A 20398-nucleotide genomic window follows, 5' to 3' on the forward strand; every position below is an offset into this window, starting at 1 on the left:
GTCAAAAGGCTTGGCCAGGTCAAGGTAATGTGGTGTGAACTGTTTTACCTTCATCCATTGCTTTGGTAACAAGAGTAAAGCTTAAAATTTGCCCATGATTTTGAGCTTTTCACACTTTCCTCTGGGCTGTTTTCAAATACATTTTTAGGGCCATGCATACATGTATGCATTCCTTGATTCACCTTCCTGATTGTATTAAATTATACTGCTTGTATAATATAGCACACTTGTTAGACTTAAGTTAGAGCGCATTTTAAATTTATTGTTTAAACATTTTTCCAGTAGGCAATGAAACAAAAATGCATTAACCAATAATGACAAAACTGCCCTATTCAGAACATTTCCATCATAAAGGTCTACTTCCACACACAAATGCATTTTAAATTTATTGTTTGAACATTTTTCCAGTAAGCAATGAAGCAAAATGCATGCACCAATAATGACAAAACTGCCTTATTCAGAACATTTCCATGATAACAGTCTACATCTACACACAATATATAAATACAGAATCACAGTAGACTGTAAGCCATAGGCATGTTGCACAGCTTCTTGAACTTATTTTCAACTGGGGGGGGGGGGGGGGGCAAAAGGCCAAAAACAAAGGACACATTTTAAACATTGCGTGTATAATTTTGGAAAGTTGCTTGCATAAAACGTTGTTACCACCATGCATTTCACTGCCAAGTCTTGAACCCAGAACACTGTGTACTACAGTTGGAGCAACATGCCACAAAACTAAACCAGCAGTTTCTTGAAAGACAGGAAGACAAAAATACAGAACAAAGCCAGTAATGGGGGAATACAGCCCCAAAAATAGGGACACATTTCAAATACTGATTTTATAACCTTAGAAATATAATTTTGGAAAGTTGCTTGCATAAAACATTGTTACCACCAAGCATTTCACTGCATATCTACGGTGGCTTAGTGGTACTTCATGTTGTGCAATGTGTGCAAGGTCCGGGGTTCGAGACTTACAGAGGTGTTTTATAGTTTGGGAGGGTGGCCTAATGTTTAAGGTGTTTGCCTTACAAACACAAGGTATAGGGTTTGAATCTCACAGGGAATAACTGGGTAGGCTTAAAATGGCTCGCAAGGGCAGTTAGCCTACTACTAATCTATCAACCTATCAAGTCTTGAACCTAGAACACTGTGCACTACAGTCATAGCAACATACCACTAAACTAAACCAGCAGTTTCTTGAAAGACAGGAAGACAAACTTAAATGGCTATCATATCATTTAATTAATTCAGTTCTCACTTCTCACCATAGCTCTCAACCTCTTAGCACAAAAATACAGAACAACGCCAATAATGGGGGAATACAGCCCTAAAATAGGGATACATTTCAAATACTGATTTTATAACCTTAGAAAATTGCTAGAATAAAAGGTTTTGTTTTACCACTCCTGCAAACCAGAAAGAACAGAACAAAAATGTGAGGCATAAATTCACAAGTGATGTTGGCTAGGGACTTTAGGTTCTTTTTACCTGTACCCAAGGTACAGGGTTTGAGCCTGAGTACCTCTGGCCACCAGATGTACCCTGCTGGACACACACACACACACACACACACACACACACACACACACACACGCACACACACCACACCACACACACACACTTCCCCTGCTGCTCCACTCTGCAATTAGTGTATTCACTCTGATAGACAGACTCTGTTCCCCCGCTCCATTCTGCAATTAACTCCTGTCCTACAGTCCTGCAGCAAACAAACTCCATCTGCAGTAGCTTATATCCCGCTCGCAAATAACAGCTGGAGCTCCAATCTACAGCAGCTTCATGCAAATAACGGCCAATCTGCAGCAGCTTCTGAATATCCCGCTCGCAAATAACGGCCGGAAATGCGCTGACATCATCCCGGCAAACAAAACTGCTCGCGAAAGGGACAGAGGTGATCTGCAAATGTGGGGGGCTCCCCTCCCCCCGTGCTCTATGGTTCTGGTGCCCATGGTTCTGGGGTGCATTTTAGAGCATTTTCTCAGCCTTTTAATCAAATTGTGGCCTAAACAAAAATCATGAATAAGAAAAGAATTTCAGTCTTTTTTTTTCTTTCAAGGAAGATATATGTTGTGTCCAAGGCTTAATGTTCAAAGCTACAAAACAGTAGCTCACAATAAACTAACAAGCAATTTTTGTAGGGATACACAGGTCCTGTCTGGGAATACTGCCTGCCTCCCTAACCCCACCAAAAAATAGTTACTGCCTGTTCAGCCTGATGGTGTTAGACTAGGATGAAAGTAAACGTTTAAAGTGGCACAGCCATGTGTTGCTGACACATATACATAGTATGGCCCCTCACTCCTCACCCCTAACCTCCAAATGTAATCACCTTTATATGTGCCTGATGTGTGATTGTGAGGAAAGTGAAAAAAATACTAATTAGTTACAGTACTGTATTCTACTTGTAGCTCCTAGGTATAACTATGAGTTCTGTAAGAAAAGTAACAGAAAAAAAATTACCACTGTCCTCAGCCCAAACACAAGCTATAATGACTTCCTTTGCACACCTTTAAGGTTTGACTGTTGTTGTTGTCGTGTCTTTCAGTTTTTCCCGGTTAGGGGTCGCCACAGCGGAACTCCGGTCCGCTAATGACTGGCAGTAGATATTTATGTGCCGAGCTGCCAGCTCTGACACACAACCTTCAACGAAAGTACGCCCATTCACGCATGTCTCCACACAGAAGACGCTCTAGCTGAGAATGAAACAGGACAACGTCTTACTGTGAGGCAACAATGCTACCTGACTGTGATAAAGTAATAATCACACAATCCCCAGCCCCTCACATAACCTACATCAGCTTTCTGTACATTCATATCTGAACAGGGTGGGGTTTAGAATGACTGCAGTTCAGTTATGAGCAGAGGCCATTATCAATTTATACAGCCTTGTTCAGGTTAAACAGCATAATCAGTAAATGAATAATTTTTTTTCTCCTTATTTTTCCCAACTAGCAGCAGCAGCAACTTTTGTTACAGTGTTGCATTCCAACTTACTTTAAGCACTGCTATGCAAAAATATTTTATTACCTCATTGATGACGTGTGTATAATTTGAGTGTTTTGGGTCATTATCTGATCCATTTCAACAGACATTTAATGTTGAGGCTGCCGTTGAGCCCTGTTGGGGTGTCTGCACTCAGTTTAATTTGCCATTTAAGCTCTTTCAGTTCCAGTGAGGTGCTAGATTCTCCACTGAATGTAGTTATTTTCTCTAGGACTAGGAAATTAAACTTTAGAAGGTGCTTACATTGAGGGGCATGTCTCGCCAGCGTGTTTGTGCTATCACCTCTCCTAATGGCCTGGTAGTGTTCTTTAATCTGGTCACTTAGTTTGCGTGTGGTCATTCCGATGTAGAATGCCTCGCAATGCAAACATTTGCTGTAGTACATCACGCTGGTGGTGTTGCAATCATACCTTTCTTTAAAATAGATAGTTTTTTTCTTGTTGGCGACTGTGAGGTTGTCGCCAGTCGAGATGTATTGGCAGCAAATGCATTTTTTGCAGGGGTGTGACCCGGGTTGTATTGAGGTATTAGGTGCTTTGGTATTTAGGCTGTGAAATTCAAACATCTTTTTTAGAGAGTTTGTTTTCTTCTAGGTGAACTGGGGTTGGGTTCCTAGTGTTTTGTGCAGCTCTGGGCTGCAGCCTAGTATGTCCCAGTTGTTAATTGCCCTTTTGACTGCATTTGCATCTACAGAAATGGGCAGCGGGAACCTGGGGATCTGAGAATTATTCCTATTCGCTGGCTTGTTATATCCATAGATCAGGATAGGTAGGTGCCCATCATGTCTGTGTTCATTGACTTCCTTGGCTACTTTGTCTATTAGATTCGCTGGGTATTTCTTCTCTAGGAAGTAGGTACGGAGAGTGTTGCTCTCTATCGAGAATTGTTCGTCTTCACTGACGAGTCTACTGAGGCGCACATATACTGACCTTTGATTACATTCTTTTTCATGAAGCCAGGGTGCTGGCTTCTATAATCTAAAATGTTGTTTCTGTGCGTAGGTTTACTATACAGCATAGATGTAAACTTGTGTGTGTTTTCGTCCCAACAGAGGGTGACATCTAGGAAATCAGTTTTGCATCCTTGTCCAGCTATTGTAAAATCTAGGAATTGGATGCTTTCCTTGATTTTTATTATGAAATTGTCTAGTTCTGGTATGCTCCCTTTCCACAACAGGAACAGGTCATCAATATATTGTTTATATAATGCAACATGTTCGAACCCTTCTAATGTGGCAAGGGAGTCTGCTTCCCAGGCACTGAGGACTAGATTGGCATAGGCAGGGGCCATTTTGGCTCCCATAGCAACTCCTTTAAGTTGCTGGAAAATCGTGTCCTCGAAGGAGAAAAAGTTGTTTTCTAGGACTACTCTAAGCAGTATGCAAAGGGTTTTTACTTTTTCTGGGTCCATGTTTCTATGTGTGGTAAGGTATCTATGAACTAAATTGATACCTTGAGAATGTGGTATGCTTGGGTACAGAGCCACTATATCCAACGTTACAAGGGTCACATTGTTGTGTTTGTCCCTGTGTTGGAATTGACAGATCTCATGGAGGAGCTCCCATGCGTCCTTGAGGTAGAAATCTGAGCTCTGTACTATTGGATTAAAATAGTATCTAGGAGCTCTGAAATAAATTCCCAAAACACTCAAATTACACACACGTCATCAATGAGGTATAGCAGTACTTAAAGTAAGTTGGAATGCAACACTGTAGATTTCTGAAGAAGTTTGATTTATTGTAATAATAAAGAAGCGAATGAAAGCGCTCAAATCTACCTCAGGCTCCTGTGTTTTATTTTCCAAAGTGATCGGCCAGGCTACATCAGTGTATTTAAATGTTTATTTTTCCTGGAAATAGTGTTCCACTTGTCAATATATATATATATATATATATATATATATATATATATATATATATATATATATATACACATACATACTATATATATATATATATATATATACACACATATACATACATATATACACACACACACACACACACATATATATATATATATATATATATATATATATATATATATATATATATAATAACCCTATAGTAATTAAAAATAAAAACTTGACTATAAAGATGGTATATAATCTTCCCTTACTCTTTTGTTCAAATGCTCTGTTCACAGACAGGGACTAAAGATGGAGGTGTCTCGATTTACATCAAAATAAATGTACCTCAAGGCTGATCAAATAGGACAATGCAATTGACCTTCTCCATGTTCAAATCACCACAGGCAAAATCCCATACCACTTCCTTGCAAGCTACAGGTCCCCCCCTCCATGACCCAGGAAATCCATACCATGTATTTAAACTTATTGGAAACGCTCACCATCCAACCCAATACCATATTCATGGGTGACTTTAATTATCCTACTATTAACTGGAAATCATATACAACACCTGACATACAGACAGAGATTCCTGGATTATGTAAAGACAAACAAACTGGACCAGATAGTCAATATATCAGTCGGGGGTGCAACCATACTGGATCTGGTCCTCACTAATATGAGAGAGTGCTGCACATCTCCTAGTGTAATGTCTGCTCTGGTAATGGAAGATCACAAAATGGTCTCCTCTGAAGTAAAAACAAAACTTGGAACCCCAGCTAACCCTAAAATATCCAGGAATCACTCTAAGGCGAACTTCCTACTATTAAGTGATAACCTGGCAAAATTTCAAGCCCCTATAAACCCAGGTAACACTGCTGCTTACATAGAACTGTTCACAGATACTCTATACAAGTATGTTATTAACTGCACAGAGGCTGCTGTACCCATCAGGAAGAAGTAAAGATCTAACTCAAAAAACAAGCCAGCCTGGTGAAATTACAACCTCAATAGGTTGTATAACAAAAGGAAGAAAATCATGGCAAAAATTAGGGGGTGCAGCCCCCAGCAGGATAAAAGCACTCTCATCAAATTAAACAAACAAGTAAGAGGACGAATAAAGTCTACTAAAGCCAGATTTAAAGTAAAGTTGGTCTCCCAGGCCAAGGACAGCAATAAGTCCTTCTTTAGCTATGTATGCAACCTCAAAGGCAATACACAATTGCATGTAGAGCTCATTGTTAACAGACACACCTATACTGAGCCAGAAAATATAGAAAACCTACTGGCAGACAAATTCAGCTCTAAATTTACTCTCTCTCTCTCTCTCTCTCTCTCTCTCTCTCTCTCTCTCTCTCTCTCAGTCTTCACTCAGGAAATACCATCAGATATAACTCCCCCTGCTATCACTAGGGAACAGCCCCTTAACGCTCTAAAGTTAAGAATACTGCATCAATGGGTCCTGACAATATCCCAAGATGTCTTTTAAACAGTATGAAACAGGACTTATTAGGCCCTCTGGAATTGCTATTTAACTTTAGCTTCCAAACAGGCTTCGTGCCTCATGAATGGAGAACATCAACAGTCATCCCTCTGCATAAAGATGGGCCATTTACAGACCCATACATCTCACTAGTCCCATATACAAAGCCATGGAAAGAATTATCATGGAAATGATCAAGAATAACATAGGAAACTTCCAGACATTGGACCCAATCCAATCTGATTTTGTCAAGGGCAGGTCATGCCTACTAAACCTGGTGGACTTCTTTAAGAAGGTCACCAAAGCAATGGATGACGACAGAATGGTTCACACTGCCTACCTTAACACAGCCAAAGCATTTGACACAATACCCAACTCAGTTATTGTTGACAAACTCAAGAGGTTAGGCACAAACCCTTATGTCACCCAGTGGATATCTAGATGGATCACAGACAGGATCCAGGAAGTTAGAACTGGGGAGTCCACCTCTAGAAAGAGGTCAGTCACAAGCACAGTCCCCTCGGGGACTGGTCCTAGGACTGCTCCTTTTTGGCATTTATGTCTCTGAAGTCAAGGCCATTGTCAATGGCCTATGGCTGACTATATTTGCAGATGATTGCAAATTAGAAGCACTCATTGAATCCCCCACTGACCCAAATTTACTCCAGGAAGGGCTGACACAGACAAATAACTGGTGTCAGAGCTATGGATTAAAACTAAAATGCCAAGAAATGCATAATGTTATCCTTCTGAAAATCATCCACTTGTGGTAACTATCATATCAACAACACACCCCTAAGAGTTGACTCAGTAGCCAAGGACTTTGAGACATGCAGACAGCAATCTAGCCTTAGATTAACAAGTGTTTATAGCAATAAAAAATAATTCTGTGTTGTGTAACTTCCAAACAAAGGTATGGCATCTAGGTCCAAGGAAGCCATTGTTCCTCTGTATTCAGCATTCATCAAATCTTCAACTGAGTACAGTGCCCCCTTTGGAATGTACCTAACGAGGCATATCCAATAACTGAAATGTACACAGAGGTTCCTCACTAAAAAGAATACAGGACATAACTAACATGCCCTCTGCAAACCACCTCAAAGCCCTACCCCTGTATTCCGTCTCCTACAGGCTGTTAAGGGAAGATCTATGCCTGGCATACAAGGCATTGTCAGACTCCACTTTGATGGACCTCCTACATATATGCAAAGCAAACAGCACCAAAATTACCTATTCTAAAGAGTTAAACCTTGCCTGTGATATAAACAGGACCTGCAAGAGAGACAGGTATGTATGCCAGAAACTACTCCATCTCTGGAACAGGCTCCCCATCCATGTGAAGGAGAGTTCCTCCCAACCCCAATTCAAGTGTAACTTGGACAATTGGGTGGGGAACAGGAAATTCATTCCTGGTTTGGCACCTATGTCTCTAAGGGACACAAGCAGCTTGTAAATAGTTCATCTCCCAAGCCCCTGCTTACACTTATCAAGGGTATGAGAAATTGTCAGAGATTTGGGATGCATGGCTAGGCTTAAAAAGGCCCATGTGGTCTTTAGCCTAGTAAACACCTATGAACCTATACCTCTTAACCACTCAACTTTCAAAATCATAGCACTCAAAATCTGCACGTGTAAATGCACACCCCTAAGAGTGGAGGTGTGAATGTTTAAATTTGTCCTCATGGCAGGTACAACCTATATAATAGGGACCCCTGTGGTGCTAACAAATGTTTACTTATACAGCTGTACCAGAAAATGTTATCCTTACTGCACAGTATCACGTTACAAATGCACACTTCCATACAGTACAAAATAAGTCAAATGACCACGGGCACCACTGCAATCACTAACCATCACCAGTATGAATTTGTTACATGTTAACTTTTTTGTTGAGTCAAAAAGTATAGCACATGGTATAGAAAGGTACACAGAAGAAAAGCTCCGAACAATTGTAATTAAAAAAAAATGTAAGAGCTTAAGATTACATAACAACGTATTTATGAATAATAAATATGGGCATATACAAGAGTGATATTTTTTGACCTAACAAAAAAGGAGATCTACATTTATTTCATATGAGTACAGGCAAGAATTGTCATGTAATTGAATAGTTTATTAGCTAGATGCAGTCTACGAACAGACTGAAAAGCAAAGTAGAAGTGAGGTGTGACTGAGAATTGTGTGAGAGTGTTTATAGAGGGAGTGCAATACAGTATGAAATATAGATATTAGGAAGTGGGATAGGGGTGAGTAAATGGATTGTGGAATGTGAGAGTGAAAGAATAAATATAAGGTACAGAAAGCTATATATTATAAAGCAGTATATCAAACAAACAGATGACAAAACCCATCAGGAAAAATGTTCTCACATTTACAAGATAAAATAATATCCTGTATTTCAGCAATTACAGTACATAGAGAAATCATGTTTATCATTACAGACATTGCCTCATCCCAACAGTTGTTCATAGTAGTCATAAATACAGGTAGTCCTTGCAGATTTCTGAAATCAGTAGTTAGCAGCAAACAATAAGTCAAATGCTTATACGCAAAAAAAATGATGGCACAAAATATAATATTGCATAAACTTGAAAACTCTTTCTGTGCTCTACCATTTCCGTACAAAAAAATTGACCACAAAGCACATTCAGTGAGTTACTTCCCACTAAAGCAAATCTTAACATCAAATTCTAGTCCTCAAAGTACTTCCCATTTAAATGGACAATTTTAATGTTAAGGCACCAGAAAAGCACTGACAAAAATTCTGCTACAGCCAGAACCAAAGTACCAACATCATTCAGCAGCACAATCCAACAGCAGAAAACTACAAAGTGCACACATGTCTACCTGTGAAAATAAATCCATACAAAGTTTTAGACAATAATCCTAAAGGTGCAGCAGAGCTCAACATCATTGACCACCTATCAGTCTTACCAGGATGCCTACGGAAGTTTACAATGTAACTTGTACAGACAAATAGTTAATAACCTATTACAGCTATACTATCATTTACTATCAGGTAAATGATTACCTAACAGTTACACATAGGAAAATCAACTTTCCCCTTTGCTGTCATAGCTAGTTAAGCAACAGTAACATGTTTAGCCCATAAAAGTGCCGTTTATATGCTGTACTAACTTTATAGAAACTGTAAGTTTTCAGTTGCACTCTGCTACTGGTCCGCTGACTCCATTTTTTGCTTAGACAGTTTCCTCTGTGATGTCCCCATGCTGGACCAGTAATCAAGGAGCCTGAATCCTCACTACCGACACTGGAGAGAGGTGTGCACTTGGAATACAAATGGACACAATCAGTATTTCCAGATGCAGACTTCTCTGCATCAACCAAAATTTCCTTAAGAGCACACAAGGCACACACTCCGCTCAAGGTCTGGGTCTCTGTCTCTCCCCAGGTCTCCACTAAGGCTCCCCACTGGCACTGTAAAACCAGTGCTTCGTGTCCCTGCCCCAAGTAGCTCACACACCGACTCTTTGAGACTTAAATTTTCTCACACACACACCTGGGAAAGGCTGGCACAGATTACTCTCTCTACCAACTTTGCCTAGACTATAAGGTAGATTCACTGCCACCAGTTAGTTATTATAAGAGACTCTTAAAAGGGCATCCAATTATGCTGAATTAAATTAATATTAATACAAATGGTAATGTTAACCAAACAGCAAGGCTTGCGGGAGTGTCCAGCATTATCACCAAATAAATATGTGCAAATATTCTCAAAGCTTAAATAGTTTCTAAAAAGGACCAGCTGCAATGAAAAGTTTAAATATATTTAATAATAAAAGAACAAAAAAATACTAAACATATATTTACACTAAACCATGGAGTTCAAATCACAGGAAATACTCAAAATAACATTGATGATCAGACTCGTACAAATAAAGAAAAACAATCTCTAAATTAACCTTCAGTATATTCCTGACTGAATCTAGGAGAATTACTATTCCCTAATAACTTATTTGATAGAGCAAGGCACAGTGAAACAGTCAGGTACCCCAAAACAGAAAGCTCTATACTCAGATTCCTCCCTGTAAAATATAATATCCAAGATGGCTTGCAGAATGTCCTCATCTGGTCACCTGACTCTAGGTTCACACAGTATCCCCCTTTGAAGCTGAGACAGGAATTTAGCATAGACAGCTACAATACACATCTAAATGTTTATGGCAGCCTGGGGCTTCCCCTCTTTTTACTGAGCTAATGAACAAAGGCTTATTCCAGACCCACTGTGTCTGATCCTATTCAGCACTGTGGGGTAGCTCATTTACATTTCCCTTATTTTTCTTAAAGTAAGCTAGCTGGTTAACTTCTGCTGTCCCACAGTATCCTTTATTAAAACATATAAATTTAATTCAGTTACAATAATACATGTACATTTCTTTTCATTCCAGTAGGGTGCACTGTTGATACATTTTAATACAGGCAAACCTCACAAATACATTTTCAGCACAAGCATCTGTACAAATCAAACCAAACAAATAGGCAGCGTGAAGAACAGTCCAGAATAGTAATGCAAGTTTATTAATTTCCAAAAGGTAAGCGCTTTTGGCTGTGACACCAGCCTTCCTCAGACAACCATTACAATAAAAACAACTTGCTTTATAGTAAATCTTGCTTGCTAATGACCATTCAATTATCCAATTAAAATTAATTATAATATGATATAATGACACATGACATCAATAAAAATTCACATACTAATGCACTTTACAGACACATAGAGCATAATCCAACACATACATTTAAGTTTGTAATATTAGAGCAAATTCGACAAACTCCAAGAAGAGGTCCCTGGAAAATATTTTTAGAATCAAGGGAATATTGGTTGCAAGTTTATTTAAATGCTACACAATTCCCATGTTTAAATGATTCTATTTCAAGTATTTTAAAATTAAAAGTTTATAATAGATAGGGTGGTGGCTTAATGGCTAAGGTGTTTGCCTTACAAACACAAAGTGCAGGGTTTGAGTCTCACAAGGGATAATTGGCTAGGCTTAAAATGTCTCGCAAGGGCAGTTAGCTTAGTACTAAACTATGAACCTATGAAAGATAGGGTACTGTGTAATAAATTAAAATATCTAGAGTTTTAGTATTGGTTTTTAACATATATATTATAATTAATTTTAATTGGATAATTGAATGGTCATTAGCAAGCAAGATTTACTATAAAGCAAGTTGTTTTTATTGTAATGGTTGTCTGAGGAAGGCTGGTGTCACAGCTGAAAGCGCTTACCTTTTGGAAATTAATAAACTTGCATTACTATTCTGGACTGTTCTTCACGCTGCCTATTTGTTTGGTTTGGTTCATTCATTTTTTATCTGTACAAATCAGTTTGATAAACAAATGACATATAATTATTTACACAATTCCAGCTATCTGTGATGGCACAAGTCATACACCAACTGCCCTACTTCTCCTGATATGGCTGGCAGTACCACCTATCGTCACATCCTCTGTCATTAGCTGCAACCTGAGCCAATGAAAAAGCAGAAAACAGAGTAATCCAAGGACAAATTAGAGCAGCAGAGCACAGACAAAAATAAAGGTTAAAATCTGAGTGATCCACCAAAAGTGCAGCAGTTGAGAGATATGGCTCATTTCTCTGTCCTCCACTGTTATTCTTTCTTTCCTGATCTATTTCATTTTCTAGCATTCACTGTCCTTATTCATTTCCTTTAGGATATTTCTTCACGAAACTACTGCATGTACACTCATTATGAATCAATCTACCATATCTTTTGATAACTTCTTATAACACTCAAATGTAATGACTCAGTTTACCTTGTTGGCAACCGTTTTGTTTTAGGTTCTATTGCTAATTCTTAATACATTGGACTGTAATCTATGCACAGATCTCTCAACCTCTTAGAGCAAGAAACCTGGACAAAGCCATAAATAAAAGTGGGACAAAAAGGTGTTGGTTTTCCCATACCCACACTCCCTATTCCTGTGTTGTTGTTTAAATTTGGAGGCTTTTGCAGTGGCCCGCCCCCACTGTAGATTTGATCTGGGAACCCCCCCCCCCAGTCCCATCTCTTTACCTCAGTCTACCTAATAGACTCCTTCTGAACTTACTTTTAGTCATTTTTAATTTAATTGCATTTTTTAAACTGTTTAGTCTAACAATGCTACATACTCGTGTGCTAGCTTGCACTGCATTTGAATTGTTTTTACTGCTGTTTTAGCTACTTTTCTGAATTAAAAAAAAATTTATATATATATATATATATATATATATATATATATATATACACACACACACACACACACACACACACACACACACACACACACACACACACACACACACACACACACACACACACACACACACACACACACCTTTCCTGTAACTAGTGTAGCCCAGATTCAGATTTGCTGTATCCAGAACTGTATGTAAGCTTCTGAGCCCCCCCAAGCTTTCTGTGTTGGAGGGAAGCCTTCTAGCTTATCAGTGGGAGTGGTAAGCACTAGGTAACCTATCTACCACATAAGGAGTGGTTCTGGCCCAGAAATTGTAGTTATTGGCCGTTTGGGCAGTTTTTCCATCTCTCTCAACTTTCTGATTTAAAAGCCCGCATTTGCACTTGTTTCCCCCCTTTCCTGTTACCAGTTTAGTCCAGATACAGATTCTTAGTTTTAGCACTTGAATTTGCTTATTCGTGTTCAGCACTTGTTCAGAACGTGTAAGCACTAAATAACCTACTAATTACTAGAGCACTCAACCTTCCTCATTACCTAGAGGAAAACAGTTTTGGTACTTACTTTTCCTCACTTGCTTAGAGAAAAAACAGCTCTTGTACTCACTTTCCTCACTTATCTAGAGGAAAATAGTTTTTTATTCAGGCATGTCCAAGGGTCAGCTCCCAGTGTTCTCTCCTGTCTATCTGATGAATCTGGGCATCTTGGGGCAATGAAGAAATTGCCTCATGTACACAGACAACCCTCTCCTCCTACCACCCAACACTACAACCTGTGAGAGATGCACTTATCAAGCCAAACTGGAGGTAAAGCTCTCTCCAATCAAGACTGAACTTGACAGTCAAAAGGAGAAGGTAAACACTTGCACCACACCACACTCATCACATAGTCTCACTAAATCTGCACCACCAAAATCCACACATAGAAACAAAAAAACATTTGCGGAGGCTCTCAATAATAATCTGCTCAAGCAACAGAGACCTCCAAAGCAGAAATGCAAGCAACCTCTACCCCCCAACACAACCCAAATGACACATAGCCCGCAGACTCAAGTGTGCCACTCAACCACAGCCAATAATGCAAAACAACGTACCCAACACACTAGTCATAGGTGACTCTATAGTCAGGCACACTGATGTCCCATTCACCAGGCTAAACAAGGAGAAGGTTACTGTCAGCTGCCTGTCGGGTGTCAGGATCCGCCACATAACCCACGCACTCAGGTCACTCCACAACAAGTACAAATATGACTCTCATTGTCCATGTTGGTGTGAACTACCTGACACATACCTCCCTGGACTACATGAAAAAAGACATGGAAGAACTCTCCGATCTTGTAGCCCAGGCAGGTATGACCCTAGCCCTGAGTAGCATTCTGCCATCACCCAGAATGATGCTGCAGTACAAGGACAAAATGATTGACTTCAACAATTGGCTAAGCTTCTGGTGCCATTCTAAAGGGATCCAGTATCTGTCTGCATGGGATGACATGGTCGACAGACCACGATGCTTTGCCACAGATGGCCTGCACCTGTCACCCCTGGGATTCCGGATACTGGCTAAGGTGCTTGCCACTCCTATAATGCCTTTTTTAGGCAAGGTTCAAATGACAAATTCACCACCGTAACAGGAACAGGCAAGCAAAAACTGAGGGTGATGCTACTCAATGCTAGAAGTCTAAATCTCAAAATGCACTCACTTGAGGCACTCCTTAAAATGGAGAACATCGATATCTGTGCAGTGACCGAGACCTGGTTCAAGGCTCCAGAGAGCACCCCTGCACTACCAGGCTATAACTCATACCACACTTTTTGGCCATGTAACCTGGACCGGAACACCAAAGGCAGAGGTGTGTCCATATTCATTACGGATATCCACACCTCCAGGCTAGTTGCTCAGCATAATGCAGCCGAGGTTATCCAAGTGCAACTAACACTGGGCAAAACTGAAATCCAAATTGTAGCTTGTTACAGATCACCCACCATGCCCCAGGATTCCCACTCCTCTTTTCTTGATGTATTGGAAAATATTAGGGTTCAACCAACCACCCTAATAATGGGCGATTTCAACTACCCCACCATTAACTGGGAAAACTACTCCTGTACCAACTCCTTCACTCGACGCTTTCTGGAATTCATAAACTCCAATGCCCTGGATCAACTTATCCACACCCCCACCAGGGGCAACAATATCCTAGATCTAGTCATTACCAGCATGAGTGACCGGTGTTCCACAACTGAAGTCAACGCCTCATTGGTCCGATCCGACCATAAGCTAATTACCCTAGATATCCACATCCTGCCCCCACCCCCCATTAAGGAAACCATGGTAAAAAATTTCTCCAAAGCCAACTTCATGCTTCTTAAGACAGAAGTGGTGAACTTCATGACACCCACGCAGATGGATAATCCAGTTATGACTACTGAATCCTACACAATTGCACTTTATAAGCACTTACATGAGTGCATGGATCGTGCTATCCCAAACAGAACCAAGATGCTATCCTCTATAAAAAGAAAGCGAATCTGGTGGTCCCCTGCCATAAACAAACTGTACAACAGAAGGAAGAAACTGTTGCAAAAGAGAGTACAATCCCATGAGTGGAGGAGCTCCCTGGTCAGCCTCAGTAAGAAGCTGCGATCCCTGATAAAATCCTCCAAAGCTAGTTACAAAAACAAAATCACCACTGATTCTAAAGACAATCACAAAGCATTCTATAGCTATGTCAAGAATCAAAATGGCAACACTCAGATCTGCTCCGAGTTACAGCACAATGGCACTAAATATACAGACCCAACTGATATTGCCAACATCCTGGCAGATAGGTTCAGTGCTAACTTTACCCCCCCTCTCTCCCCCTAAAGAGCCCATCTTTATACTGAAAGAATGCAAAGTTCCTGTAATCACGACTGCACAGGTAAAAACCACACTCTCCAAAGCCAAGAACACAGCATCCATGGGACCAGACAACATCCCAGGCTGTGTTCTACATGAACTACAGAATGAAATGGTACCCCATCTAATTACTATGTTCAATCATAGCCTCACCTCAGGCTTTGTGCCTGCTGAATGGCGCACAGCGACGGTTATCCCACTCCACAAGGGGGGAGCCACCACGTACCCCAGGAACTATCACCCCATTAGCCTGATGAGCTTGGTCTGCAAGGCCATGGAATGTATCATCATGGAATTATAAACAAATACAATGGTAATCTCCAAACTCTGGACCCCACCTAGTTCGGGTTTTTAAAAGGCAGATCATGTCTCCTAAACCTGATAGACTTCTTTGAAGCAGTCACCAAAGCCATAGACAAGGGTAAGGTGGTTCACACAACCTGTTTAGATCTTGCCAAGGTTTTTGACACCATCCCCCACTCTGGAATTATAGATAAACTCATTAAACTAGGTATAAATCCCTATGTCACACGATGGGTTGCCAATTAGCTCACTGACAGAACCCACACTGTGAAAGTAGCACACTCCAAATCCAACTTCAGACCAGTGACAAGTGGAGCACCACAGGGTTCAGTCCTGGGTCCTCTCCTGTTTGGTATCTACTTCTCTGAAGTACAGGCTAACACAGAAGGTCTTTGGCTAATGGAGTTCGCAGATGACCGCAAAGTAGGAGCCATAATCGAAACTCCTAACGATGTGGACATCCTACAAAAGGGCCTCACTGAGACAGATGCCTGGTGTCAAAGCCATGGCCTCAAGCTCAATGCCAAAAAGTGCATTGTCATCCCCTTTGGTAAAAACTCTGTACCCATGAACTACAACATAGGTGGTAGTATACTTAACACCGAAAGTGTGATGAGACCTTGGGACACAGGTGGACAGTAGTCTCTCCTTTGATAATCACATTGCCACAGTAGTCAGGAAATCCTTCTACGTGGCACACCTCATCACAAAAGGTTTCTCATCCAGAAAAAAAGAGGTCATTGTTCCCCTCTACTCATCACTCATTAGACCCATTATAGAGTACGATGCCCCTTTTGGTATGTACCTCAAAAGACATCTACAACAACTGGAAAGGCCGCAGAAATACCTCACAAAGAGGATTACCGGCATCAAACAGATGCCCTATGCAGACCGTCTCAAAAAACTCCAGATTTACTCCGTCGCATATCGCCTACTCAGAGGTGATCTCTGCCTAACATACAAAGATATTGACACCCAGAACTGTTGGACATGCTCCACTTAAAGAAATCCCAATCCCTCCGAGCTACACGCTCTAGGGACCTAAACCTCGTCACCACAATAAACAGAACATGCCGGAGGGATAGATTCCTGTCCCAGAGACTTCCCATACTCTGGAATAAACTACCTATCTATATCAAACAAAGCTTGATGATTGGATGGGAAATAGGAAATTCACCCCGGGGATCACCTCTGTGGCTCTGCTTGACAGTGGCACAGGAAAATAATTTTCTTGGGAGGCAAAAGCCAGGGTACCTTTTTGGCTGGGCTTGTATAGGCCCCAAGGCAGATAGCCTAGTACCTACCTATGAACCTAAAAGCCCAAAATAGGGACAATTTTTAAATAATGCTCTTTTAAACTTAGAAAGTTGATAGAACAACAGGTTTTGCAATTAGCATGAATTTTCTGAAGGATATGAAGTCTGAAACTCAAATGTCTTGTCCTTATATTAGAACTTCAATCTTTAATGATTTACTACTAATTTGCCAGAAAACCACAATTTTATTAAAAACAGACCAAAATTATGAGGCCAAAATCTGGACATTATGTGAAAATCTGTACAGTTGAGAGGTATGTTTTATAATGCATTATTTTTCTCTATACTGATTGTATTACTTTGTTTATACTGTTCCACTGAATTTATGGTCATCTATTATAACTTTTCTTCCAGGTCCTCTGCTGAAAAAGGTTTTTATTCCCAGTCAGACTTTCCCAGTAAACAAGTGCAATAAAATAAATAAATAAAATCTGTTTTTTTAACTACTAGGCAGCAATGCTTCTACTGAGTACTGCTTTCATGGAAGAAGTGATCAGACATAAATGTGTGAATAATTTACACACCTACCAATTTTCACAACTAAGTTTCTTTATTTCTGTTTTTAGTTTACGTGTTTCTCTTTTTAGTAAATGGTTCTCATTTGTCACATGCAATATTGGCTTGCAAATTTTCCATATGACTTATGTACATAATCTGAAGTATGCCCTGCCTCCTCTTCATTAAATAAATTCTTTGTTCACTTTGCCTCTGCTGCTTGTTAATTATCAGCTCACACCCTCCAATCCAATTGATCCATTTGTTCCTCATTACCGGGGTGAGAGTTGATAAGGACATGCCATCATTCATACAGATATGAGTATTTCATAATTTTTCTGCTTTTTGGCCGTAACCTTTATGCAGCACTCAGCATGGCATGGTAGTCAGGACATGCAATGAGCCATCTGTGAAGGACATCTCTCACTTCCACAAGAGGTGTTCCCTTCATGTGGCTCCACCCCACCCCATGAAGCATGGAAAGTACCTTCCCTGGTTTCCACCAGTGAAACTGCATCTCCCGTGTACCCTTGAGTGCAAATTCCCATCCCACTCCATGAAGAGGCAGACAGACCATGTCCCTTCACTCATCTCCCTCCTTGACTGAGTCTTCCAGCACTGGAGTCATTAATCAAACCCTGGTCATCTGGGTCAAAGTCAGGGCTCCAGCCCCTTCATTGTGTCAGTTTTGAAAAGATATATACATTTATTTCATGCAGCTAGGACAATCTTATTTGAATATGTATTTTTTTCCTCCTTATGGCATACTCTTTTTCTGTTTTACCTGGAGATTGAACTTCTATTATGGCGTCTCTCCACAATCTGTCACAAACAGCACAACTCTGTCTACATCTTTATTCAGCAGTTTTGTCCTTCTTCCACATACTACTACTGTACTACTTTTATAGACATTCTCCATTTTATAGGCTATTTATCAATGTTATTCCCTTTCCCATTTAGTTCTCTAAATGTTCTGGTAATTATGATAGAGTCTTTCTTTGTCATGATTAAATACATCCAGCCTACAAACTCTTAAAACTAATATAAAATATTAAAATTACAAAAACATATTTCACCAGGAAAATGAACAAACAAACCACTACGAGAGGAAACTACTGATATCTTACCAGATTTGATTTCTACTGGAGTATTGGTGTCAATATCATGTTTAGATTTTCCTGGTAGTGGGACTCGCAGAGGAATGATTTGAGGCACAGCAATGGACCCAGCTGTCATCTTCTTATTTAAATATGTCTGTTTTGCACTCTCTATAAGAATACAAAAGTCATATTTTAGTACCATGACAATAAAAATGTAACACATGCTGGGTCTAATTCTACATAAGCTATAATCTTCTTCAGTTTTTCTGTCTTCTAATTGATCTAAATAGAAATATTTATGATTTCTGGCAGCAGATGTAGGTTGGAAAATGGATGAAGGGTTGGGAGTTGGCATAATGATTAAGGTGTTTACCTCAGAGAGACGCAGAGTAAAGATTTTGATTTTCACCTCTGTGGGGAATTACCTAGGCTTAAAATGGCTTGCTGGGCCTGCTAGTCTAATACTTACCTATGAACCTATGAAAAGTAAGTCTTCAGGGCAAAGACTTCTGCAACAGCACAGCAGTTTATAACTCACAGATTCCAGTCAGGACTTGTCTTTTTTTCCACAGTAAAAGCACTTCTTATTGGTGTCAGGAACTATTTTCACTAGTATACAACTGTGCTACCTATTGCTAGTCCCTATATAAAGACGGTATTACCTCTTATCTTTCCCCATTCTTATCATGAAAAACAACCAATAAGTAAATCAAACAACTGTAAACTTTTTCATAAGCTGCATATATATGCTAGGTAAACCAGCGCATGTAGATATTTGGTACTGTTGCAATAATCCCTCTGTCTTAAGGATTGATTGTTATGGTGAGCATCTTTCATGACAGTATGCTGCTTCTTCAAAGAGGACTCTTGCAATAGTGTATCTCAACTTAAATTCCAAGCATTATGCCATAAATAAAAAGGAATTGGTGAGGCAAGTACCCACAAGGGAAATACTGCAAAATTACACATCCAAAATATGCTACAAACAGTATGCAACATTAGTTATCTGCTGTATTGTGAGAAAATGGGAACTGTTGCCAAATGACAACCCTAACAGATGTCCAAGCTATGAAAAATGCAGATGGGACAACAACAGCTGTAAGAGAATTAACTTCTTATAACTACCAAGTTTTGCCTTCTTCACAGAATAAAATACAATTCAGTGTGGTAGCCATTTAGATCACCTTTTCCTGTGACTGCTAAGTCTTGTTTATCTTTCATGAATAACACAAAAGGTAACATTTTTTAATATCTTTTTTTCTTATTACTGTAGTTGGAGTTATATGTGGATGTCCACTATGCCTAATAGTCTTTCCCCTATTATGTTCCTCTAGTGAAAAGATATATCTGGAAAGAGATCCAACTGATTTAATGTAAAAATAACCCTACTTCTGTCATGAATGAGGGATTTATTCTGAGCGACACCAACAACAAATAAAGCACTGTATAAAAGGCCAAATTACAAACACAAACACATACACAAATGCAAAGACAGACATCTGCCTAAGCACTGTTAGAATCACAGAAGTGAAAGGATACAATTAGCTCTCATTTGGGACTCAAACCTAGGACCTCCAGCAATGCTGGTGTGACTGCCACTGGACTAAAAGTAAGTGCATGTCCCAAGTCCCAAGCCCTAAGCAGCATTCCGTCACCCAGGATGATGCCTCAATATAAACAAGAAAATGATTGACTTCAACAATTATCTTAG

General features: G+C 39.8%; 1 protein-coding gene across 1 annotated transcript in view; it reads right to left on the reverse strand.

Moving 5' to 3' along the window:
• Positions 1 to 20398, reverse strand: part of DZANK1 (double zinc ribbon and ankyrin repeat domains 1) — a 1792612-nt gene that overhangs the window by 1696763 nt on the left and 75451 nt on the right. The window contains exon 2 of the mRNA XM_044056983.1: positions 18715 to 18855. Within this exon, the coding sequence (XP_043912918.1) occupies positions 18715 to 18823 (109 nt within the window). The 5' untranslated portion in view covers positions 18824 to 18855. The remainder of the gene's footprint in view (positions 1 to 18714; positions 18856 to 20398) is intronic.

This window comes from Protopterus annectens, chromosome 1.part2 (genome assembly GCF_019279795.1).
Source record: "Protopterus annectens isolate FY-2018-M chromosome 1.part2, PAN1.0, whole genome shotgun sequence".
Classification (NCBI taxonomy): domain Eukaryota; kingdom Metazoa; phylum Chordata; order Ceratodontiformes; family Protopteridae; genus Protopterus; species Protopterus annectens.